The 26,933-nt window shown below is 40.9% G+C and overlaps 1 protein-coding gene across 1 annotated transcript in view; it reads right to left on the bottom strand.

Moving 5' to 3' along the window:
* The window catches only part of magi2a (membrane associated guanylate kinase, WW and PDZ domain containing 2a), a 230,460-nt gene that overhangs the window by 4,216 nt on the left and 199,311 nt on the right, over window positions 1-26,933 (bottom strand). The window contains 11 exon segments of the mRNA XM_078242955.1: window positions 878-1,016; window positions 5,147-5,299; window positions 7,585-7,810; window positions 8,622-8,838; window positions 10,093-10,278; window positions 10,803-11,066; window positions 15,009-15,201; window positions 15,528-15,619; window positions 15,727-15,768; window positions 20,905-21,112; window positions 24,442-24,473. Coding sequence (XP_078099081.1) covers window positions 878-1,016; window positions 5,147-5,299; window positions 7,585-7,810; window positions 8,622-8,838; window positions 10,093-10,278; window positions 10,803-11,066; window positions 15,009-15,201; window positions 15,528-15,619; window positions 15,727-15,768; window positions 20,905-21,112; window positions 24,442-24,473 — 1,752 coding nt within the window.

The following is a 26,933-nucleotide window of genomic DNA, read 5'->3' as shown; positions in this document are numbered from 1 at the left end:
GCGTTACCCTAAAACAACTTTCTGAATAGTGAGCGTCGTGCTGGTGCAGAAGCCAGAAGTGAGTGACGCATCAGAGTTTTATTACCACGGTGTCACAAAAATAAATATCCCCTTCCAGGCTCAGTTTGTGCTGTGCCGGGATTTCACTGGGTGAATAATCTCTGGCTGACTCAGGGTGAATGCTGGTATTGCTATATTTTTGGCCCTGTAGGTAGCTGTTGATTTATCTTTTGGTTAGGAGGAGAGTTATGTTCACTAATTTCACAACCTCCTGCAGCTTTAAGCAATATTTGTTGATTATGTTTGAAGTCTTCAACCGTATTTGGGGTGTCCAAGGTTATAAGACAAGCTGTTTTGATATAAAAGTGCTAAGTGCATCTTCAACAGGTTGTTATAGCAAAACAACACACAAAACCACAGCACAGAAAGCCAGGGTTACGTGAAGAGAAAAACATTCGTATGGTCACAAACCGTGTCTTTAGAGTGGCCCATTAGGAAGAAATAGGGGGAGCCATGCTTGTCACTTTTCATGCACATGGAGAGACTGGAAGATACCATTCCTATAGAAGGGGAAGTAACAACCTAGACCAATCAATTAGTGATAGGTCACTGAAATGGACAGAAGATAAACTAGTGTTAGTCAAGACAGAAGAGAAATATAATTAGGTTTTTAACAGCATAGTGAAATACAGAATCTAGCGAGTATATAAAGACAGAAGATATAGCATGAATATACAGTAGATGCATGCCAGAACAATGTTATCAAGAGTTAAAGTGATATTAAGACAGTGAAGAACAACAATCTATGAGTTAAACGAGAGGTAAGAAATGATCCTGAAGACAAAGAAAGTTGTGTTACTTAAGTTTAGGTACTTACCGTACTCTGGGACCTGCCCCGTACCCCTCTTTAGGAGGAGACGGACGCGTCTGCCTCCAGACTTGATCAGCTCGATGGCCCTGGCGTGGGTCATGTCCCGGGTGCTCTCTCCATTGATCTCAATTATTTGGTCCCCAACCTGGATATCAGGAAGTGTGGGACAGAGAATAAAAGAAGTTGTGAATATCTGTTAGAGAGGAAATGTGCAGACGGACATGTTTTTAGTTCAGATTTCAATCTTACAAAGTCAAAATAAATGTTTTGTCTTATGTTTTATCTTATCTTATGTGCTGTCATGTATGATTGTTGATCATTTTTTGATGTTCTGTTATGCTCCTGTGCAAAGCAAATTCCCATAGGGGCAATAAAGCTTTCATTCATTCATAAAAACTTAGTCTTGCATTGCCAGACTTCCTCCACAGCGTTGCGGAGGAAGGTCTGACTAGTCCACACAACATTCCGGGAGAAAAACGTGCTCTGGTTAATTGGCATTTCTTTAAACCAATCACAATCGTCATGGGCGGCACTATGGGGCGGACTGAAGCACAGTGCCGCTGCAAAATAGCCTCAGGAAGGAACTTGTTATGGTGGAACGTGTGTACGTTCAAAGGTTGTTTTAGTCGTGCAACAGAAAACTCAGATTGGACAGATAGTCTAGCTAGCTGTCTGGATTTACCCTGCAGAGATCTGAGGAGCAGTTAACCACAGTCCTCAGAAATCAACCGGAGTTTAAAATTCCAACACAAAGAAAGCCTAAGGTAACGGACATCTGGCCGAAAAGAATGACATCCGGCGGAATTTCCAGCGACATCGGAGCAATCCCGGAAGTGGAACGTCGTGGATATAGACTGATAAAAAACTAGACTATATGGACAGGGGTGTCCACGTACTTGTTTCTACATTTGGCTCAGGGTGGCTTTTTTATGGCCTGGACTAGACAAGTCCATAAAGACAAAGTTTGGCCTCGGAATAAAGAAAGTCGACTTTTAGCTGCAAACAACTTTAAGAAACTTTGTTTAGTCATTGATAAACACTGTGTGACTACATAGAAGCCAAGCACTGGATCAGGACTGAAGCTGAGTATCATTAAAGCTCTTTATCCGGTTACTGTTTAGCAATAGACAAAACCAAATTGAAAGGGCTAACCTGCCCTGCACCACTTCACATCTGGAACATAATCAAAATAAAAAATGTTCTTTTATACTTTTTTGTGTGCATGAACAGCATTTAAGGACCCTTGCAATGTGTAAACTGTAGAAATAATTAAAAGCATAACAACATATATTAGGTGCCATATTGTTGCATAAACCTACCGGTCAAGTTCACAAAGGTTAAAAAAATAAGACGAGTAGATTAATGAAGGTGTTTGCATAAATGCTACGACTGAGCAATGTGGCAGGTTTTGCAAAGGAGCACAAGCTTCTTGTTCAATATTAACAAGCTTCTTTTATAATAGATGACAGTGATTTATATGGATCACTATGGATCTATAATTCACTGGCTTTCCTATGAGCTTCCGTAAGCGCTAATAAGCATTACCAGCCATGAACTGGTGTGTCAGCTTATAACTAACTGGGGCAGTAATTTGGATGGAATTATGGCAGACCCCTTCTCATGGAGCTGCTATGGAACATGTTAGGACACTGTGTCCTATCAATAACCTGCCCATTTCAAACCAGCATAACTGCAGCAGCTCAGCTAACCATCTCTCCTCTTGGTGACAATGTGGATGGGTCAAACGTCAGTCCTCCCTCCTTCAAGACTCTCACGTCTCAGCCCTTCGAGAGACAGCGCCGAGGTTGACTAATGGGGAGGATTCTTGGGGAACAGGACAAAACACGCTGGCCAATTACGCTTACAAATGGAGAAGTCCTCCGGTGATGGCAGGGGTAATTTGAAAGTCAGGAGCGGACTCGAGTCAAGAGAGGGGGAGTCATTAGGTGTCATTACAGTGGTCTGAAGAGAGGTGGAAGGCAAGACGGTTCGATCATTAATCCTCACCTCGTAACAGCAGAGGAGAGTGATCTCCATTTTCATCTTTAATAAAGAGGGAACTAAAGTTGAATGGATGGCACGTGAATGCTGAGAACAGGGAGTGTGAGGTAGTCTTTTATTGAAGGTTTAAAGCTTAGAGAGGTAATTAAATGTGCTAAATGATTATCCGTAATAACCAATCACTTACATACAGTTTTCTTAAAAGCCTCTGCACTGCCACTTGGACCTAAAAAAAGGCTGCTAGAATTGGTTAGTGCTCCTTACTGATTAGTGTGTGACGAGCAGGGTCAAAATAGTTTGTTTTTTTTTCCTTCTTGAAGACGTGACAAAGTGCCCGTTAAGGAGAAATGACCTGGATTAAACTCAAAATGTCAGAGACTGCAGGGAGCCACAGTGCCAGTGAGCTTTTGGTTCCTGCACCTTAAAATGTGTCAAAGTGCCACTCAAATTCAAAGTGACAGGCATGTCAAATGCTTTTTAACCAATTTCTTACATTTACTTAAGTTAAATCTAGATGGATTCCTCTCTGCATCCGGCAGTATGGATCAAGGACTGTTGGAAGACGGATCAAAGTATTCTCTGCATCTCTAAAATCTATTTAACAGCAGTATCCTATCAGCAGGGTTACAGACTCAGTGGAGAAAAGTAACTTGAGTATTTCTTGCTACTTCATACTTCTACTCTGCTACATTTCAGAGGGAAATATTCAAGTTTTTTTTACTTCACTGGGTTTATTTGACAGCTGTAGTTACTTTTCAGATTGAGATTTTACAAGAAACATACAATAAGCTTATAAATAAATACAGAACTGCCTCAAGTGAAAAAAATCTGGGGGGCGTGGCGTTAGAAAGAAGTGTGCTCACCAGACCAGCTAGAGGCTACATGAGCTGCTAGTAGCATAACACATCCAAATCTCTGACTGAGCTATGGGCGGGTTGTGTTGCATTGTTGGTAATGGTAAAGGCGAAACCCACAGAGGTGAAATTATCCAATATTATACACAAAAAAAACTAAGATTAGAGAAAAGTCAACACACACATTTGTGCAGCAAAATGTCTTCTTTCCAAGCCTCATTAACCATTTCACGTCCCATCAGTTTTGTGACCTGACCCCTTGGGGTGGGAACCCCTGGACTAAAATACCAAACTGTATATAACATTGTTAAACTTACTAGCTCCACCTCGACCAGCTACAACACTAAAATACTACTTAGACATTGATGCATCAGTATTAACTATCTAATTTCTAAAATATGAAATAATGTATCAGCCACAGCAGCCATTTTTCTGAAGTATAATTACTTTTACGTTCAATACTTAAAGCACATTTTGCTGATAAAAGCTTTGCACTTTTACTAATGTAAGGTTTTGAATGCAGGACTTTTATTTGTAAAGGAGTATTTTTAGATTATTGTTTAGATACTTTTACTTCTTCCACTGCTGATCAGACTTCACAGCAGCTTGGATGTGGAATTTAAGTGGAGCTCAAGAGGGATTCCCTCCTCCTCTTCCACCTGCATCAAGGCCCGCTGGACTCCATCGACTACACCAACGAGGAGGGAAAGTAATATCTCCCCCGGGGGCATTTTGCATACATTATCTTTGACAGGTTCATTACATATAATGAATGTAAAGCTGACTGATGCTACCAGCTCCAGACATAAAGATCAGAGAACATGCAAGGAACAGAAAAAGAGAAAGTAGGAGATCAAGAAAGACGTGAAAAGCTACTGTGGAAGTTACAATTTATGATGCTAGCAGCAAAGCACATGGAGCAAATGAGGGGAACTTTACACGGCAGTGGAGTCAAGGGCTTTATTTCAATTTCCATAGTATATTTTATTACATATTTATAAATTCGGAAAATATGTGTCTGCTTTCTCTGACCAGTAGTACAGAAGCAACTATAGCTAGAGGGAGAAGTGTGCAGCTATGCAAACAGCAAAGTACAATTTAAGTTGGCCCACTTAACTGTTTTATCTATCTTTATCTTTCTGAATATTATCTGCTACTAAGTGCAAAGGAGAGATGTGTTTTCCGAACTTGGGAGGAGACAAACTTCTAAAAACCTCTCAGCTACGAAAAGGACGAACCATATCTGAGTTATTTTGACAGAATATTTATTAACCGGCTCTGAAAAAAAGTTGCTGTTGCAGCATTGATAACAGACAATTACAGTGATCTTCTGCCATGTAATCCAGGAAGACAGAAATCAGCTTAACCTTTAAATGGGGTGTGGTGGCTCACTTAAAGGAAATTACATCATCAAACCTACCCTCATCCTCCCGTTGCGGATGGCCGGTCCGTCCTCTGCCAGGCGAAGGACAAACAGGTCCATCTTGTACTCCCGCCCTCCGCGGATGCTAAAACCGAAGCCTTTCACACTTTTCTCCAACTCTACTGTGAAAAAGTCGAAGTCCTGTGAAAGCTGAGACAAGCACAGATCAGATGTGATTAGAGTCGATGTTATCGGAGGAGAAAATGGGCCATTCCTGCAGAAAATAGTCTCAGGACTCAGCAAAGAAGTGAAAAATTGAGAAAATGGAAAGTAAATAACAAACAGCCTAGAATGATATTATCACCTTATTGTATATAAAAAGGTATACATGTAAACAAGGGAGCTGCTCAAGAGATAAACATTCAAAATATTTTCTTTTAAGTATCCAGCAGTATCTGTCAGATGTGCACTTTTTCTGCTCAGTTTTACTATCACAAACAACACCAAAGGGGAAAATTAAGTAAATATGGTGAGTCAGGCTTTCTCTAAAAATGCAGTCTTACATAGAAACAGTATGTAAGACAGATTTTTCTCTCCATGCCTGACTTCCTGTTGGCTGGGAAATAATGTAACATAGAATAATAATAAATCGAGGCAGACAGTGTCAGCTCTAAGTAGAAATATATGAATACAAATGAGGAAAGACATATACAGTATATACACAAAAGTAATTAGGGGGTAGTCTGGAGTCAATACTTTACTGTATATCCATATCCACAAAAACAATGAGGCTACAAAATGAAGAACTCAGGACAGTGCAAACTAAACAAAATCAGTAAAAACTGTTAGAGAAGCAATTGCACTGCAGAATTAGTGTATAGATATATAATCAGACGATATTAGCTTATCACAGATACATTGGCATAAATATTGAACAATAAGTAACGAGAAGTAACAGTTACCAAAAATATGTGGTAATTTAGAAACAGTGTCGTCATTACATTGTTTTTCCAGCAAAGAGTAAAATGTCCCTCTCAGCACATATCCAGGTCACTATTCTTTAATAACCAAATGTAAAGCAGTATTAATAAATGTTTTGGCCACTTCAGGGCAGCGGAACAAGCTGTAAACACAACACTGACATAGCTTTGCTTTATAAAGTTGTGGCTTTTTGTTTGCTTTACAACGTTTCAGCAAACAGCTGCCTATTTACACATCTAGCAGGCTCAGTTTCTGGCCACCCGATGAATTGTTTTGGTCTCCACGAGGCTGATAAGTTGCTAAATGCTCCACTATGTTCATCAGATGGTTGCTAACTTCATCTGTCTGCTGTTTGGTACTGGGCAGGTAGTGTACATAGGGTTTTTAGAGCTTTTTTTCTTTTTAGTGAAGACTGCTGCTTGCTGCTGCTGGAAATACTTGATATGAGCTGTGAGAGTAAACTAAAGCAGTAAAACTGCAGGCCGTGAAACCAAATCAATGGTTTTCTGCATGAAGGACTTAAAGGTGCTGTAGGTAGGATTATGAAGATCCAGGACTTAGCCTAAACATTCTCCAACTTCTCAGTCCCTCCCCCCTTTCTGCTAAAGCCCAAAAGCCCAAAACTGTCTCCTAAGCCCCTCCCCCCACAAGGGTCGAATGAATGTGTGTGCATGAGTAGTGATTGACACGCAGTTAGACCCCCCCCTGGCCCTGATTGGTGCATCTGAACAGGGAGCTGTGGATTTTTGCAAATAACACTACAGGCTGTAGGTAGTGCTAGAGGAGCCGGAATTTCTTTTAAATGACCTGCTTCATGTAGTTCTACTGGAACACAGGGTCAGTTTCAGCAAATATGACAGAAAGTTAGTTTTACAAGTCTTACCTACTGCACCTTTAAATGAATGTGTATTCATTTAAAGGTGATAAATCTCTGTTATTGAGCCATGACCTCTTCTTATACTTAAGTTTGCCACATACTGTATCTTGACACTATATTGAGTTTACCTGGTAGTTTAAATGTGTCTGAGAGCTTTCGTGCGAGGTGTAACAATTGAAGCGCTTGTTATGCAGAGTAGAGGTTGAGTGATGGTGCATAAGCATTTATTTAACTCCATAAAATACCACCAAAACAATCACTGGACCTACTGTTGGTGGCGGCCGCCTTGGGCCTGTTGAGCGAGCTGATGATGACGAAGCCAAAGCCTTCGCTCTCCTTTCGATTGAACATAGGGTCAGTTTCAGCAAATATGACAGAAAGTTAGTTTTACAAGTCTTACCTACTGCACCTTTAAATGAATGTGTATTCATTTAAAGGTGATAAATCTCTGTGGGAATATCACTACTAAGCAGCAACTTTCACATCAGACATTGTCATTTGATCCATTGTTAATGTAAATATATTGATTAATGCAGCTTTAAAAGGATCTTATCTCCTTATTCTCAAATATCTATATTGTTATCAACCTCAAAGATCAGTAGGGCTCTAGATAAGAATCACATCTTCACATCCTTACTTGAACTGGTGGCATTCGGTAGTCTGGGATGGTGAACTGCCTGGTGTCAGTAGCTAGCTGTCTGTAGTCGAGCAGTGGCGGGTGTCTGTAGTCCAACGTGGGTGGCTGCCTGTAGTCTGCCACAGGAGGGTGCCGGTAGTCCACCGGCGGCTGTCGGTAATCTGTGAATGGTGGCTGTCTGATGTCTGGTTTAACATCTTGCCTTGCTTTCACCTCTGACCTGAAACTAACAGACCAATCAGAATGAAGGAAGAACTTCCAGGAGGATTTATGTTCCTGTCATCATTATCTTTGGATATGTTACATTACTTGTGTTATGTTTCCGCGCACTTAGCGTGCTGTGAAAATAATGCTTTCTGGCAAAATGCTGGGTTTGATAGAGATGGCTTGTTTTGGTTAGCACTGACAGCCATTAAACATGACTTAAGTGAGGAAATTAAACTGTTTTTCCTCACACATCACATAAAATGTTTATGATAAAAACAAGTTCTCTCAGAGACCGGTGATGCTGAGTACAAAGATATTGGGGCACTGTGTAAAGCTGAGGGGAAATGCAATGACATTGTAGATTTTGGACCCCTGTAGTTGTTTGTAAAAAATTCAACAGATCTCTATAAAGACACAATTTATGTAAATAATTTAGCATTCCATCAGAGTTAAGTGATGTTATACAAGAAAGAGAGGAGAAAGAGAGAGGGTGAAAGATGACTAAAGAGAGATAGTGAGATAGAAAAAGTGGAAGAAACTATAACAATAGATGACGAGATTAAAAAAATGAAAGAAAGGTTGAGAGAATGGGGACAAAAGTGATCTGATTCACTCATACCTGTACTCTCAGAGGAACAGTGTTTGCCCCAGAGACAGATAGAGGGCTTGTCTATAAAAAAATGCTTCACTGCATCAGAAAATCAAGACAGCTGCAAATGTGACACTGTAACACAGCATGAGGTTGAAACAGCTTTCATTTAACTGTTTGCTGCCACTTTGAGAATAACTTGTCATGCTCTGTAACCTGAAATCCTTATCAACAGTGTTACCTGCTCTCGTGGGGGTAGGTCTGAGGAGGAGGGGCGGACAGCTGGGTCACAGGGCTCTGGTGAGGCATGGGATTGGGCTGGTTAACCAAAGGGTTGGGTTCTGTGACTGCTGGGTTGGGTAGTGAGGCAGCTGTGCTTGGCTGGGTCTTCGGGCTGTGCTGCTGGGCCATGGGGCTCTGTTTCTCAGAGCTAGGGGCTGATGGGGGATTGCTGCTCTCTGGGATTCAAAAAGAAGCACAAAAGCATGGGACAAATGTAACCACAACGTGTACTTTTAAGCTTTATTTAACAAGTAAAGGTCTTTTTTTGATGCTTAAACCTGCATGAAAAAAATGTTTTTAGCCACTTGGGGGGCAGCCAGCAACCTGTGAACACAACATTATCACCTTATAAAGTTTATATTGTGAATGTGTAAGCAAACAGTTTTCTTATTTACACATCCAGCAGACATGAAGGAGTCATGTTTTTCTGTCCACCTGTTAAATCTAAGTCCAATATTTAACCTTCTTCAAGCTCCGTTTGGGTCAACTCAGCTGCCAATATCTGGCTCTTTAGCTGCCAAATGCTCCACTTAGTTCACCAGCTGATCAGTAAATCTGTCTGTCTGCCGTTTGGTGCTGAGCAGGTCAAGTGTTTACAGAGTTTTTAGAGCTTTTCTTTTCTCTTTTTTTTTAATACAGAAAATGGACCTGCTGTGGCCAAAAACGACACTAGTAGAGCGGTGAGAGTGAACCAAAAGAGTAAAGTTGCGGACTGGAGAACTAAACAATGAGCTGAAATTGCTATAAAACCCCAAAAAGCCAAGGGGAGCTGCAGATTGGGTGATAATTCTCTGTACGTTCATCAAAATGCAAATCACACTACCCATATTCACAATTAAAACAAAATGGAAACTCACTCCGCTACTACTAATAGTCAAAACCTCCCTAGAGTACCTTTAATGTACCTCTAAATAAGAAGGTTTTAAATGTTCATGAAGGTGAAGGCATAAAACTGAAACGTAGGTAAAAGGTGTGAAAGTCATTCCTCAGTCTTAGAAATAAAGCTAGCCTCACTTGCTTTGCTTATTTTAAACCAGTTATCTGTTCTAGGTGGCCAAAGAGATGTGAGCATGCAGCATACAAGAATCACTAAGAAACTGACATGACACCCATTTCAATAGTAACATAGTCATTGTATATTCTGTATTAATGTAACCACAGTAATAGACAGTAGCTCTGTTCAAGCATTTGCATGCAAAAGTGTTGATTCAGTGAAGAGAACATGCAGACCAGAGGAGAACACCACTCATGAATGTGTGAAGTGGCAGTTAATCTATAAAGAATCACATTTTGCAAAACTCATATTACAACTTTGATTTAATGGAGCAAAATCAATTACTGTCATAAATCATTGCCTTGCCTAGTATTACAGTTTTAAGTTCTCGTCTATCACGGCCATGTGCTGGATGCGTGTCCACGTGTTCTCTTACCCTCCTGCGGTATAATCTTCAGGGTGACGCTGAGGCCCGCATCCTTGATCAGCTTAACGATGTCGGCGTGCGGCATGTTGACGATGGACTGGCTGTTCACTGCCAGTATCCTGTCTCCCACCTTCAGCTTCCCGCAGCGGTCGGCTGGGCTGCCCTCGATGATGCGGCCAATCTTATGCGGCACAGCTGTTGGAGGATTCATTCACACACACACACACACAACACGCTGCAGGTAAAGACGCGCTCAGCAGCAGGTTGGAGGATTACGCCCGTCTGTGCTCACACACCACTCACTGGCTGACTGACTGAATATGTCTCTGTCTCTTTCACTTTGCTATTCACCCCAGGCTTACGTAAGGCATCCAGATATTTTTTTGTTTTTTCATGTGTGTGGGCGATGCACTGATGCTGATGGGGGGAATCTAGAGATGTGTGTAACTGACGTGCCGTGGGAGGGCATGCATAAACGAGGAGACAGAATGAGAGGTGCTTCACATTTTATTGAGCCATGACCTCTTCTTATACTTAAGTTTGCCACATACTGTATCTTGACACTATATTGAGTTTACCTGGTAGTTTAAATGTGTCTGAGAGCTTTCGTGCGAGGTGTAACAATTGAAGCGCTTGTTATGCAGAGTAGAGGTTGAGTGATGGTGCATAAGCATTTATTTAACTCCATAAAATACCACCAAAACAATCACTGGACCTACTGTTGGTGGCGGCCGCCTCGGGCCTGTTGAGCGAGCTGATGATGACGAAGCCGAAGCCTTCGCTCTCCTTTCGATTGATGACGACATCACTGGGTTGTGTGTTGGGGGTCGACGTCCTGTCTGAAGCGGCGGTTGGGTTGCCCATGTTGGCGTTGGGTGCCTGGGTAGTGCTGGTGCTGTTGCCATAGGTGAAGTCACTGCGTGGGGAGCTGTGTTGCGTGGAGACAGAGCCCGGGCTACGGCCGTTCTCTGGAAAGGACTCACCTGCAGGGGGAGGTAGAGAGCTGAGCGGGCATATACACAAAGAAAGGAGTGGAAGAAGTATTCAGAAATATAGTCCTAATCATGTGTCCCTGAGTTAATCTGTCAGTTATATGCAAAATATAGGATTTTATTAAATATCAAAATCCCTCTTTTCTTTTTATGTTCAATGACATATGTTTGAACTCAGGGCGTCAACAAAAATGTATCCAATCAAATGTGATTTTGAGCAATTAGCTAACCAGCCGCGTGTCGTGTGGGATGTTTTTTCTTCAAGTGGAGTCAAGGGGGGTGTCCAAAGATAATATTAATAACTCTGGGGAGGGTCTTGTTTTTCTAAAAAGTAAAACATAAAGTTCAGTCCCCCTCCACGCCCCAACAAGTTTTGTACAGTCTCTTACTTACTAATTATCAATACAACAACAACAACAACAACAAAATACTGTTAGCCTACAGGTTATACAATCAAAATCCAACTTAAGTAAAAGTACAGAAGTGTTATTAACAAAAAAGTACTCAAAGCATCAAATGTGAAACTATTCATGCATGTGAGTTATTATTATAAATTTCATAGTACTGTTGTAGCTGGTTTTAACAACTTTATATAGCGATAGGTAGTTTAGTCCAGTGGTTCCCAACCCAGGGGTCGGGGCTCCTCCAGAGAGTCACAACATAAATCGGAGGGGTCGTGAGACGATTAATGGGGCAGGATAGAAGAAGAACAAAGTTCTAATGCACAAATCTGTTTTGTTCTTTTAATATTGGATAGTTTCACCTCTTTGGGTCTTGAACAGTTATTTGAATGAAACAGCTTTAATCTTTAACTATGTGTTGTATTTTCACAATGTCATCATTATATGTTTTTAATTTGCAAAGTTGTCACTATAGCAGCATTTTTAGGAGCTCAAAAGCAGCCTGTCAATCAGTATACCTTCTAATTTATAAATTAAGAATCTGTGCTCTACAAAAGTGATACATAATTGCTTTGGAAGAATCTAAGGATAATTTTGTATGTGCAGAACCATCAATTTTACAGCTGGAGCTGAATCTCATCCTTGTGAAGAAACAAGAGGCAAGACAAAACAGAAAAGCAAAAGCAACTGTCACAATGTGGTAAAACACATCATTAAAATGCAGCATGCTGTCAATCCAGCCAGAGTGAAAACAGCTTCTCGCACCTCTAGCTTTTTTGTGTGTACGCATTTCTGGCGTACTGAACGATCAAACCTTGTGTTGTTGTTTTGATAGCTCACATAGAAGCAGCGCTGTGGTTTTCTGTAGTTAACAGTTAAGAATTTAAACTGAAATTGTAACTTCTCACAGCTCACTGATACCAAGATACAGGGAGATTTGTCACCATAAAAAGCTACATACCCACATATAGTATTTCCTTACACCAACAAGTGCACAAATAGTTATTTTATGAGGAGAAAAATTGCCAAAAAAAAAGGAATGAATTGGGTAAAATGTGGGGCAATAGGTGCAGGCAGAAGTATGGGCTCGGAGCAGAGAGTGGAGTCTGACACTGTGCAAAGTGCCAGTGGGAGTCAGACAATTAGGATGGAAGTAAGGGCCGCAAAAGAGGCCAGGCGTGAGTCAGACAGTAGTCTTTGGTGAGAAGAAATTGACAGAGAGGGCGGAACAGAGTGGGAAGAAGTGGATTGGTGAGAAGAGTGTGTGTGTGTGTGTATTTGTGTGGAGGAAGTGATAATGAGAACAGGGGAGGCCGGAGTTCACAGGAGTAAGAGCCACCCCAGTCTCCAGGCTGAAATGCAAAGAAACTTGAATGAGGACCAGAGAGCAACGGTGTGTGTAAGAACAAGAGTGTGCTAATGTGTTTTTTGGGAGAGGCTTCAGTGTCATTACTCAGAGATTAGTGCTTCTGTTTTTGGACTGATTAAATGCTGTTTCCTAAATCATTACAGGACAAGAATGGTAGTGGTGAACAGAAAGGAGAGAGAACAAAGAGAATGAGGAATTCAACGAAATAGAGGATGGAGATGTGAATAGAAATCCAGCGAGATCAATTTACTTCACAAACCAGCATCCTAAAGCTGTTCTTCGCAGGATTAACTGTGTCCTTTAAAAGTCCGCCGAAAATGGGATTTGTTGACAATAAGAAAAATAAATATAAGCTATGATTCACTATGGGGTTTAACTTAAAAATCCAACCAATAAAGTCATCTAAAACGTTTTTAATAATCTAGCCTTCCTTTACTTAGCGTCTTAGCAAATCTAACTGCCTTTCTCTCAATAGCTACCAGCTCATCTGGCGCCAGATGTCAGGCTACTGTATTTTACAAGGACACCGTCGCTGCAACCGGGGCTTAGCGCTGCCCAAAACGATTGTAATTGGTTAAAAGAAATACAAACAAGCTAGAGAATTTTTTTTTCTCCTACACCAGAACGTTAACTCGTGCAGCCAGACCATACTCCAGCGTTATGGTCTGGCAATGCCAAAATACTTTCCCAATGTTTCTTGTCTACCTGTATTATATATCCCAATAAAGGCTAAAAAAGATTAAATAAAAACCTTAACAAAGAAAAAGGATTGAGCAGTCATTGTATTATGTCCGACTGCACATTCATGTTTCAAAAGGAATTCCATCACATTACGGAAGGAATGATACAGTTTCAGCTGCAAGTATGTCTTTATTAATAAACTGTTGAATATTTGTTCAATTAAAGGGTTAGGGGAGCTCAAACACCATTCATCTGCAGACACTGCCCACACTAAGATGACACAGAGATGGTTTAAAATAGGCAAAGTATCCCTTTAATCTTTCTCTCTATAAAATATCAGAAAATAGTAAAGAATGCCCATTAGCGGCCAAAACCCAAAGATGTTAAATTTACAGAGATAAAAAGCTAGAAGCTAGAACCAGTGAGTGTTATGTTAATGAGTAGAAGTTACTTGATTCATTGATTATCAAAATTGTTGTGGAACTATCGTTAAATAAAATAGTAAATATCTAATTTTAAAGATTTAGTGCGTAACTTTTTGATATTAATGAACGTCCGTTACATTCAAGCCATTGACAAATGAGTTGCTACAAAGCTAATTAAGACTATCAGCTCCACACAACTCTCTCTGTATTTCTCAGTATGGCTGTGTTCAGAAGATTGTGTCGTCGCACGCAGAAACTCGAGTGAAGATAATTACCTCTTCTGAAGAGTCCATTATGTTTTTTTAATCCTCTGTGTCCTCCTTGGCTACTAGCAACTGCGTGAGGGGTAGGGTGAACAAAACAAAATAAAAAAGCCAAATGTCAACTCCATTCTAGAGTTTAGATTCCCTGCCCGAGCCCGAACTTGACCGACCTGACCCGACCCTCGGGCCGATATTTCCCGCCACTATCCTCGGGCCGGGCATTTGTGTTTTTTTAATCATGTATTACTTTATTAGCCTAATTGGGTGGGGAGAAATCTATGCCATAATCATGCATAGCGTCTCCTCCCTCCGCACGCATCACACCGAGCCTGCTGTGCTGTATGGTGTAGCTTAAGTGCAACATGGAGCTTGAAGATGTAAAGAAAAAAATAAAAACCGGAGAATTAACTTTGAGCAAGTTTGGAGGAAAGTCAGAGGTATGGAACCATTTTAAACAAGTCGTGGGCAGTGACAACGTATGTGTTGGCCTTGTCGAGTGCATTAAGTGCGCCACGCTGCTCGCCTGTGACAGCAAAAAAAAACGGGGACTTGGATGATGAACAGACACATGAAGCAGGCTCGCCGTGGCTTCATGTCAGCCTTCAATGTCCTCTTTTGTTACTTCTGCAAGCATACCCCTTCTAAACAGATTTTTGCAGTTCAAACAACTCGGAATTGTAGTTGAGAACAACAGTTTTAACGGTCCACGTATAAATTGTCGGGTTTAAATCGGGCTTGGGCTCATAATTACAGTTAATGTATGTGTCAGCTTAACTCCATTCATGTGTGCTCACCTGCTGTCTGCACCCTCCTCCTGATGACCAGATTCACTTGGCCGTTTCGGGCCGCCCCGTGCATCAAGTCAATGACGTATCTGTGCGGCTTCCCCACAACCGGGATCCCGTCCACAAACAGCAGCTCATCACCGGGCCGCAAGCGCCCATCAAGGTCTGCCGGACTCTTCTCGATGATCGCCCCGATCAAGATCTGTTATTACATGTAGACTGTTATATACAGGAAGTACAGGTCCAAATAAATGGCTTGAGATGCTGGAGTAGAATATGTGAGTGTCACATGCAGTGGGTGTTAAGGTGGTTGTTATACTGGTACATAAATAGCTCAACTACATGATTGAAATATTGTTTTGTTACTTTAACACACAGCAAAAGACACCAAAGCAGCCAGCACTCTCTCAGGGGTCAAAGGTCAGGGGTTAGGTGTACACAGTGTGTGTGTAGTGGGTTAGAGAGGAGAAAATGACAGGGTTCCACGCCCATCGCCATACGAGCCTTCTCACACGCCTCCGGACTCACAGGCTGCCCTGCCTCGTCCCCGCCCAGCACCCGGAAACCAAAGCCGGACTTCTGTCTGCGCAGGTGCACCTCTATATCCTGATACTCTGCTCCTGAAGCAACACGACCACAAACATCATGAAAAGTCTTTTACGTTATATTGTTATTCATGAGCAGTTTATGTTTTGTAACAGTGTCTCTGCAGAGATGAGGTTTTTACCTGAGGAGTCCACAGGAAAAACTGCCCTTGTTTGGCCAGGTTCTAGGAAAAAAAAGATGCAAGAAGAACCCATGAACAACAACAAATGTATTCCATACACAGACACCCACAAATGACAACATACACAGACAGCACACCGGCAAACGCACCCATAAAGGCTAGAAGTAGGCAGAAAGGCCCTGCTTCAGCATTAATGTCAACGCAGAATTTCAGCATCATCCATAAAAGTCAGGAAGTGCTTACAGTGTGTAATATACCCATCCCTTATTTACAGTGTGAAGTGGGATGCAAGCACTGATCTGCAATCAGGGACTTCACACAACACTATGATCTGCAAAGTAGAAAAATTAAATCAACCACAGACAAGTGGCTGCGAATGAAAAATGTATTCCAATTGTAACTGTTTTAATCACACTGAGCACTCTGCTGGGACTCAGCAAGAAGAATGGAGAAAGAAAATCACCACTACAGACAAGAGGAGTGATATATCTGCTTCCACAGAAACCACATAGAGTGCTTCTTATTGAGATTTAGCTGGTTTTGCTGGTAAACACAGGTAACTATGCAAATATTTTAAACCATGCTTTTTGCAGTCAGAAATCACGTCAAAGTGATTTGCAGATAAATATACATTTTTTAAAAGGCAAAAAAAACTAAATCATCACACCTCAAGGTCCTTTTAATAGCGGTTCTGAACTTTCGATCATATCTCATTTTAGTCATCAGATGTAGTTTGCTCAATTGTCAAGATTTGTAGATGTAAAATTTTCCATTTTTCTCTGAGTACACAGTCTCGTCCTTCTGAATATATGACACGTGTGAAGCACAGCTTGCATACAAATGAAAAAAACTCCTGTGTCACTTTTCGCTTCTATATTACTGTAATTTATGATGTTTTGGTTTAATCAAGCTACCGTATATCAGGAAAAAAAGGTCAGACATCACAGCTGTTCTGTTTATACAGTTTTTAGTTCAATTATTCACACAATTTAAGCCAACTGTCGATTTACACACCTTAAGAAAAGACAACCATCCAGGTTAATTAGGTAAAGATAGCATTTTGTTCTTAAAAACATCACACTATTGCCAGCATTATCAATTCTACAATTTTTGATAAAAATGGATGTAAATTGTAAGATGTGTGTATTTTCTCAAAGTGTTTCATTCACCAATTTGTGTGGTGGTCCTCTAATTGGATAATTTTTGCTGATGAAGATGGAAAGGTCCAGAACAGCTACTAAATGGACTTTAAGATGAGACTGGTTTGTATCAGCTATTTCCAAGGAAACCCAAGGCGCAGAAATCTATGGAGACAGTAACGAAGTGCTTGTTTCAACAGCTGCATGAACCAGGGTTGATACTTTATGAAAATACTGACTTGATACCCTGCCAGCTCTCGATGCATCTTTCCCTGCATCATGAGAGAACATTTAAAGGGTTGGTTCACCCAAACAAAAAACAAACATTTCTTTCTCACTTACCTCTTGTAGTATCTAGCCATGCTGATAGATTGAATCTGTCTCTGAAAAATCGGCCACCCACAATAGCCACAACTGTTTCCAAAATCAATATCCTGTTATTCTGGATAATCCACAGATAACACTGTAAACCGTTTTAATAGAGACTATTTTGCCAGTAGAAAGTAGTTTCCACTGAAAAAAATCCAAAACTATCTATCACTAGAGGCAGTGAGAAGGCAGTTTTTTTTGTAGTTTGTGCAACCTGACCCTTTAAGAAAACCTGTTTACATAAATGCTGACAATCTATTAAGGCTCCCAGAAAATTAAAATGAACCAACATTAGCAGAGTTTGCTCACAGTGCTCCACCATGAGGCCAGTAGCCTGGGCTTGTGATGCTGCCAAAAAGGTCACACCCTGCTTCACCCACACCAGGGAGAGCAGCAAATAGAGCATTAAATAAAAATCTGTTGTTGTCTATTCCCTGCTGAGCCTCACCACAACCAACCCCTGACCTTTATTGGAAGGAAGACAACAGTAAATGTTACACTGTTAATCATTGTATCCACGGCCGAAGAGGAGGGTGAGACGATGATTGATACAGGAAGACCGATAAGGTTTGATAAGGAGACTTTCTGACAGCCACATCCTCTTGAGTAAGAATGAACACCTGTCCTGTCTGTCAAAAACGTTTACTATTTCATGTCAGCCATGGCCACCTAAAAAAAAAACAAAGAAACTCCAAGAGAGTCCCACTCATGCTCATATCACACCATACACACAAAACAAGACAACATTCATATATTTTTTTAAATATTTATGGCTGCTATTAACTTCTGAATGGCACCAGACTTGAGATACATACACAGGGCAGTAGCTACCATTGAGCACACTGAGGTCATGTCATCAATATTTGTGTCCCTGTGTTAATAAGGTTTTATTTTAAAAAAAATTATACAATTATTTAAATTAAAAGTTTACACATGATGGTTATATAATAAGATAATTCCAGTAATTCTAGACTCAAATTTGACTACTTCTAGGCAGGCCATTGAGGACACTGAGGTCATATCCTCACAATTTCTCTGGGAATTTGGGGGTTTTGGCAATCTGTGTGGAGGTTATACTACACATAAAAACTCAAACATGGTTTGGTATTTTAATGACAATATTGTTAGACTCATTATATTTGAATTGGACAACTTTTAGGCTAATAAATGAAAGATTCACCAGGCAATGGGGAGAAGGCTTTGAATCTGCATTATAGCATTTAGACCTTCATGTTGGAAAACACAATTTAATACATTAAAATAACTTAAATAAAGAAATGAAAAATCCCCAAAAATTGAAAAGACCTGCATTTAAAAATGTTTTCGACAGGGGTGTGTCGTGGTGACTGGCACTCGTGACCTCAGTATTTCCAAAATCCCCGCTACAGCCCTGCATACACATAGACCCATAAAAAAGCAAATATACTAGTTTCTACTGCCAAAAGGTCCAACGGGGCATTAGATTTTTTTTTATGATGCATCCTGATCATATCATAACAAGAAGAAATGACTTTTTCCACATTTTACAAGTCAGAGGATGGCAATATTGCTGGCACTAAAGCAGGTGATAAAAAAATCAGCTGCTGCGTGGACTGTTTATTCATGAACACATCTCCGTTTATGATGTGAGCTAGCAGGATGTCGATGTCTGGATGTAAAGATCCTTCCAGTCGGTAAAAAGACTGTTGACTGAAGGCAGGTTTTGTTTGTGTGTGTTGGCCTGTGTGCGCATTTACAGTAACAAGAGAAGATCAAATGGCATAATATGAGGAATTAGTATCTGCAGATGCTAATAGGCGAAACGTCGATGATTGTGTAAAGCTGAGGTATTTGGGCAACAGCAACAGATCTTTCAGTTTGATTGAAAGAGGCCAGCGGTCTCATTTATAAACGTGGCATACACACAAAACGGGGCTGAAAATGTGCGTACGCCACTTCCCACGCAAAGGTTGTGATTTATAAAAAACAAGCTTGACGGGAGAATGTGCGGTCCTCCACGCAAACTCTGACCCATGCGTACGCACACTTTGGAGACAAAATAGGAATTGGCGACATAGAGGGTGATGTGGTGAACTGAAGTCAGACTGCGGAAAGTAAATGGGAATAACGATTACTCGTAATATTTTCAAGTATTGATGCCTCACGCACATTTTTTCACTCCATATCATCCACGTTATCATGAAGATTAAATCCAGCAGTGTTATTTGCGCTTGTACTGAGTGATAAGTGTTCCATAAACACCTCCAACTCAAATCTAAAATAAAAATGTGTTCTTAATGTTTAATCGGCGCTGTCTCGCCGCCACATTGTCCGCTACGGAGCGCAGGAGGAGGAGACTGCATGGATTACAGGATAGCATCAAATACCCTAGCATTAGATAAAGGCAGAACACAGTGTAAATAACTAATTGTCTTTAATACTGTGCATATATCATCAAATGTCAAAGTCTGAAAATACAGCCGTTAAGCTCTCGCGCAATCGTTACACTTAATGTCCTCGTTATCAGTCCGAACTTTAATACTGTTCGTGACAAAGCCTGCATGAAGAAAAGTGTGTTTGCCTATTACACTTTCTTTCGTCTTCGAATTGTATCACGGGGTGGGGGATACCACTAGTTGATGCTGTGTTGGCAAGGTGTCAACAATCACAAATTGTTGGAAACACACATGCTGGCCCTGCAGGAGGACTACACTAATGGAAGAATCAGGAGAAAAAGAGACTTCAGGGACCATGACGATGACTGGCTAATATGCCGATTTAGATTCCCTAAAGCTGAGCTCTTGGATCTATGTACTGAATTGGGTCCAGTGGAGAGGGCAACGCGCCGGAACCGTGCCATCCCGGTCCAAATACAGGTACTCGCCACTCTGGGGGCAACCGGCTGTTTCCAGAGGGAAATGTCCGACAGCTAAGTGTTTTTATTTTAATAAATATTATATATAATCTTCAACTTTATCACTAAGGCTTGTTTGGATATAATATATAAATAGTTCTGTTAAATCTTATTATATATGTCTGGTATATCGAAGCTGTCCCAGAGTGCCGTAATGTCTGCCTTTTTGGACGTATTATTAATTCATGTAGTTATAGATCAGGTTTACCCTACACTGTGCAAGAACAGGCCGGAATTATAATTAAATTTGCAGCAATTCCTGAACGTCTGAGAAGTTTTTTGCTTTTTCTCCGCCAGTCATCATGATTCGGTCTAACTGCCAGTGTCATTCATATACTGATCAGCATTCACGAGGTGCTTTGCATTGACTATTTATGGTTAAAAATGGGCGTGTACAGAGCGGAATAAGAGGCTGATCCACGTACACACACTTGTAGGTAATCTCTGATTTATAAAGGGAACATTGCTTACAGGTGTGCGTTTTATAAATCGGACTTTTTTTTGGCTTACGCCATTTTGGGCTTTTGGGCGTACGTACACTTATAGTAAGGATCCTACGCAAAGTTTTATAAATGAGACCCCAGCTCATTTGAACACGCTTTTCAAGTTTTCTGTGAAGCTTCCAAAGTGAACAACAACAAAAAATCTGTGACTCAATGTGTGTGTGTTTGTGAGAAAAAGAGTGATGAATCTTCAGTACTCCACCTTCCAATGCGGAGTCCATCTTTCTTCAGTGCTAGAGAGAAGTGTTTGTCACAATGCTACTCTGGTACTTACGCCTACTCTCATAGATAGCCCTGGACTTCTCATAAAGGTCATAAGGGTCTGGTTTAGCCAGGGCCAAGGCCTCGGAGGCTGAGTCTGGGACAGAGGCCCTGTGGAGATGGTGTGTTGGGAAGGGGGCGTTGTGGGGAATAACGGGAGCTGACAGGCTGGTCTGAGCAGGGCTGCCCTGGCCCTGCTGGGACTCCCACTGCTCCAGCACCTGTAAAGCACAGTGGCATGACGGGTCAATATTTCACTACCACCTTTCCCACTCCTGACACTCGATTTTTAACCTGGTAACCATGATAACAACACTAAAAACTGAACAGAGTTTGCTTTATTGACTTTTGTCGGTTCGCTAATCCCCCCCACTCTTAGTTACTGTAACTACTGCTGTCAAAGCTTTAGTTCTCGCACAGCACACATGCAGTTCACGATGATAATAGTGGCAAATGTATCACTTACAATTTGCAGTAATATTTTAAACTTTGGGTCTTCCATTACAGAGGTAGACAAAAGCAGGTTTCTCATTTTTGGCTGAAATGACGACTCTTCCTAGTTTTGTCAGCCGCAGCTAGCTTCATAAGCTTACGTTATCGCTAAAATTGACGTTTGAATTGAATGTTTCCAGTGGTTTAGTTTAAAAATTAAAAGCCTGTAAAATTACCTCAAATATGCACATGAGGCTAATAATTGAGGCTAAAGGAATCACCATTCTCACCAGCTGATGATCCATAAAAGATGGAAATAAAGAAACAGCACTGCTCTTGTATAAAGCTAGTTAGCCCTAGTATTATAGTACAGTATTGTTAAGAAAAATGTAATTAAAATAATATTAATTTGAACATAATCCTCAGATGATTCGGATGTTCATTATAGAAAAAAACTTGTAGTAATAGTAGATTTATGATATATTGTTTGTATTTTTAAACCACACAAATCATTTTTACTAGAAGAAAGGACTTGAGGATGAGTAAATGCAGGGTTTGGCAAACGTGATGCTATCTTACGCAAGCTTGGCTGGAGTTGGCCGAGTTTCAACTCTCCCCCAAACCTAATAAAGAGCAGGACAGAGCCGCTAACGTTAACCCAAACTCTGACATACTAAACAGATATATATATTTTTTAACGTAACCTGTAGCCCCACGTACCGCAAGTATCGTGATATAGTTAGCTAATTGATTGGAAGAATGCAGAGAAATCCAAAGCTTGACAGCTTAGATACGGTTGCCAAGCTATGATTGGACAATTGCCTGTTAGGGGGAGGGGTTTGGCAAATGATCAATTCATGCTAGAAAGAGTGAAAGTCACACGGTTAGTGAGGTTAGTAGTTGAAACAAGCAAAACAATTCCAGCCTCTATTTGCCATATACATCTCAGTGTATATCAATGATGTGGATAATAAGAGGATAATATATAGTCGCACAGATAAATATGGCCTTATTTTGGATGGGTGTTTGAGGATGACAGCAAAAAGAAAATCATTTTCAAATGATCCTATTGGTCAGTGCATTGGCTACTCTGTTTTTTATAAGGTATTACTTTGTAAATTATACCCAATTGACATGCTACATCCCAGAACACATTTGAAAATGTTCTGTCAAGTGTTTTAGGTGACACCAGCAGCTTTGACAACGCCAGTCAGTCAGAGTGTCAGCCTTGATGTATCAGATAAGTCAGGCTGCTTAAGTCACAGCACGGCACTAAGCAGATAGCCAAGATGACATGTTGACATGTCAGAAAGTGTGAGAGACGGAACCGGGAGGGAGCGACAAGCCTTTTTTGAAAATGAAATGGTGAGACTGGCTGCATATGGCATGCTTTAATATGGAGAATTAAAGGGCGTCTGGTTCAAGATGCACCAAGAATAAATATCAGCTGCATAAAAGCTCCGGGACGGAATCAAAAGTCTTTCCATTCTTTGAGGTTTCATTCGCGTCTGCTATTGATGTGAAGCACGTCTGACTGGGGACCTTGTTAAGACGGAGATTAGACTACTGCATCTCTTTCACTTTCTCTCTGTTTGATTAGGACTGTTGAAGCAAACACACTCTGGCTAATAATCTAGCTGGTCAGATGAATACAGGACACTGCAGGCAGGTCTTTACAAGACAACATTATGGAATAAAAACAACTGCACATGCTCCAGCATTGAGTAGCTGTTATGTACAGTATTGGATTTGACTGACAAATGTTGATAAGCTCATTTGCAAACGAAACTCTCAGGAGCTGCAGGCTGAGCTCAACTGTAGGTCGATATGACAATTAGGCGATTCCCCGTTCTTCCCTTATTAGTCAAATTCCTCCATATTCCATACTCAGAGCTGCAGAAGTCTTCTTGTAACAAATGACACCCAATTAAACTGAGACTGAACTGTGGTGTGCGGGGGTTTAGCAGCTGGGGGAGAGGGGCAGGGCGGGGTGGGGAAGCCGGGGGGGGGGGGGGGGGGTAAAGAGAGAGAGAGAGATAGATAGAGAGATGTGAACAGACAAGGCTCTGCATGCCGTCTGATATTTTGTGCCTTTTCCTCAGAGCTCAGAATTACTATTATTCTGAGGGAAATGGAGGTGACTGATTAAATCGAGAGGGAGCAGAAATGATGAACAATGAGGAAAATTTCAGGGGACAAGTACTACACAGTGGGGATTTCTTGTGTTGTTAGTTGTGATCTGGAATGAGGACAACATGAGCTGGGGTCAGGGGCTGGTCAGAGCAGCGCTGGGAGGAAGTCCAGGCATGAAATGGATTATACACATAGTTGCACAAAGAGAAACAAAGAAAGATGGGCAGAAACAACTCGTGTGCAGGCATGTGAGTGTGACAAATGCACCGAAAGACAAAGCGAATCTGATCAAAGAGGATGTTTGGTGGATTGAGTTTTTAGTGTGCCCAGGGGCAGCATATGATACTATAGTAGAGTATTTATGGTGGCAGAGGAAGCAGAGGAGGCTGAATGCGAGTTTGCAGAGATACCACATGAGGGCTTCTGCTTAATGTGACAAAGGGAAATAAAGGCACGGTAAAAGATAAATGACCAGAGAGTAAGCGTAGGGTAGTATGAAAAAATCTGAAAGATTAAATAAAAGAGGGATGAATGCATATGGGCCATGCCAAAACAGTTAGAACAGAGGCTTAGAAGCACTATAGTAGTAGCATAATTCAAATGCCCGTAGTGTGGATAACCCTAATGGCACTGTGTCAGTTTATGAATTAGCTTTGACTTGCAGGATCAAGAGATGGGTGATGTTATGAGCGGGCCACTTGACCTTTTCTTATCCAAATATCAAGGGCTGGCTGTTGTAAAAGCCAAGGACATAGTGAATCATCAGTAGAGTTAGTACGTCGAGGGAGGGATTGAAAAGTAATTTCTAGATCTTTCAAATGTGTAAAATAAAAGATTAAAGTCATTCCGATTACATACATACATACATACATACATACAGTATGCACACTGCAGCCATTGGTACTAAAGTGAAGATCTACTGTATATTAATGATTCAAAAGCAGAAATGGGGACAGTCCGAGTTTTGGAGGCTGGTGCATGTTACCTGCTTAGGGGTCTTCCAGGGTGAATAGTGACCTGCAATGTTGAGAGAACAAAGAAATGCTTTAGACTGAAAAAGATGGTGGAAACAGATCATGAGATGTGTGGTTTAATTTCAGCTGTGAGAGCCAATTCCAGGGGGTTTATGAGGATAATAAAATGAATTAAAAAAAAACCCATTATCAGCAGAATTACAGAAAAACCAAATAGAAATGAGAATGTGACATGAAAACAGTGTTTGTGAATGGTAGAAAGGACAAAGAAAAGCACAATTGACTCAAACATAATAAAAGCACAAAGCAGAAGAGGGCAAGTAAATATCTTATGAGGCACCAACTTATTGTGAAGACAGAGAGATTAAAATAAGACTTTAGGAAAGGCACAGCTGAGAAGCATGCTCTAACACAGTACGAGATGTCTTGATATTGAAATGATTGATGTGGTTAAACATGAAAGACAGTGATCAACAGGTGGCATAAATGATAGGAACTAATAATTTTAAAAGGCAGCGATGAATTCCTCTTTTCCTGTATGGTTGAGATTTTTCTTTAACGAGTGTGATTTTATGTTCTGTTTTGGGATTTTAGGTGATCTTACATTTTCTGCATTGAGAAACATGTTTTTTTTCTATCAATAAAGATAAAAGCACAAAAATAAATATAATAAACCAAAATGAACAGATTTTTTGGCCATTTGGGGGTCACCGATTTATCCTAGAATTGTTGGACTTAAGATGGACAAAATAAAACACATTGATCTTCCTTGTCAAAACCTGGCACCCACTGTTCATTAAAATGCAACTTGGCCAGCAACAGCTCATACAGAGATGTGGGTGTGTTACGCTATTAGGGGCTAATGTAGCCTCAAGCCGCTAGCCTTGAGCAGTGATGAAGAGCGGGCTACAGAGGTATGGTAACTTCACTTCTTTCTAACTCCACACAGATTTCAGACAATCCAGATTTCTTTTCATTTTTCATCACTTTAGGCTTTATACAACTTTTACAAATATGCAGTAGTACTCCCCAACACCTGTACACAGACTTTAAAGTGTAAAATAGGCGCAGTTATGTGGTAACTTCCATCTATATTAGATAAAATTCCATTAAAACATCAGCTCCCATTAGGATCATTGTTACCAAAGGAGGCATTTGATCATCGATCTGTCAGGAGCCTAAGCAGTGACAATGAAAAGGCAGTCGGATTTGAGAAAGCTTTCACTTAAGTAGTTTCAGGATGTCTGCACCTCACAATAAAGTGGTTTCAGTTTGTAATACAGTGCAGCAAGGTAAAGGGCACACATTTTCCTTTGACTCTCCCATTCATCTGGCTTTGACCTTTAAAAAAGGTACGCCACATTTTTGCTGTTTACAACATTGTTCAAGCACAACAACCAGAAATTTATCTTGGATGATGAAAGAAAACAATCAGTAAAAAGCACAACAGTAGCAGCTGGCATCGATACGTGATCCATGCTAGCACACACACAAAGTAATAAAACATATGCTCCAGCAATGTTTCTATAGTTAAATTCACAGGAGCATGTAGGTGCACACTCCATCTCCCTGATTCAATTTCTCTTCTTCCTGTCTTTCAAGTGCTGCCACGGTCTTCCCTCTGGGATGCTACAAGCATATGCAAATGGAGGGATCGAATTACGGGGTGACTGCTTGAATTATGCGCCAGCCTTCCTAGTGTTGGCCTGGCAAGACTCCAATCGCACAGTAAAAACATTCGTCTCACTGAGCCGCCAGCGGAATGGTGACAACATGGAAATTAACAAAAGCGACACAAAGAAATTCAGCAATGTTTTTTTCAGACTGTCAGCTTCTCTCAGTCACAATAAGCCAAAATAAGATTTATATTTATATACAACAGCTTATTTAAAACTCAAAGCACATTTTGAAAAGTATGATATCAGCAAGGGACAGAGAGGAGTTTTGCTTTTCTTCCCAAAGACGGTCAATCAATGAAAGGCTTTATGTCCAGAATACCTATGTCAGAATATCTAAGTCAGTGTGAAGGACACAGCGAGCAAAAGAGGCAACAACAGAGCAGTTCTCAGTGTGGGAGACAGAACCTGAGCTGAGCTGGACAGACAGAAAGGAGGGGCACTACCAGGCATCACTGACCGAGGTGATCCTCAGGGTAGAGTCGCTGTTAACTCAGGCGTACCAGACATTTAGTAGGACATGGGTGTCAGAGTGCCCCACGGCCAAAAGTTGAGAACGGGCAAGAGACACAAAGAGAGACTGAGAGAAGGAGAGAGTAAAAGGAGCTTTCCATGGTGCTGAAAGCCCTTAGACTAAAGGCTAATCAGACCTGGCAGCTCGGGTGCAGAAAGCTACATGAACCCTGTGGTGTCAAACTTGCACCTAGCTTTTAAGCTAACCGGTGTTGCGTCCTTCTGTACAGTAACTTCACCCTTTAGTGACGCAAAACCAGTATAACACCAGTCATGAGGGCATACTATCTTGTTTATTCAAGGTCCATTATAAG

This window comes from Sander vitreus, chromosome 23, assembly GCF_031162955.1.
Source record: "Sander vitreus isolate 19-12246 chromosome 23, sanVit1, whole genome shotgun sequence".
In the NCBI taxonomy this organism is placed as follows: domain Eukaryota; kingdom Metazoa; phylum Chordata; class Actinopteri; order Perciformes; family Percidae; genus Sander; species Sander vitreus.
This window is presented reverse-complemented; position numbering and strand designations above follow the sequence as displayed.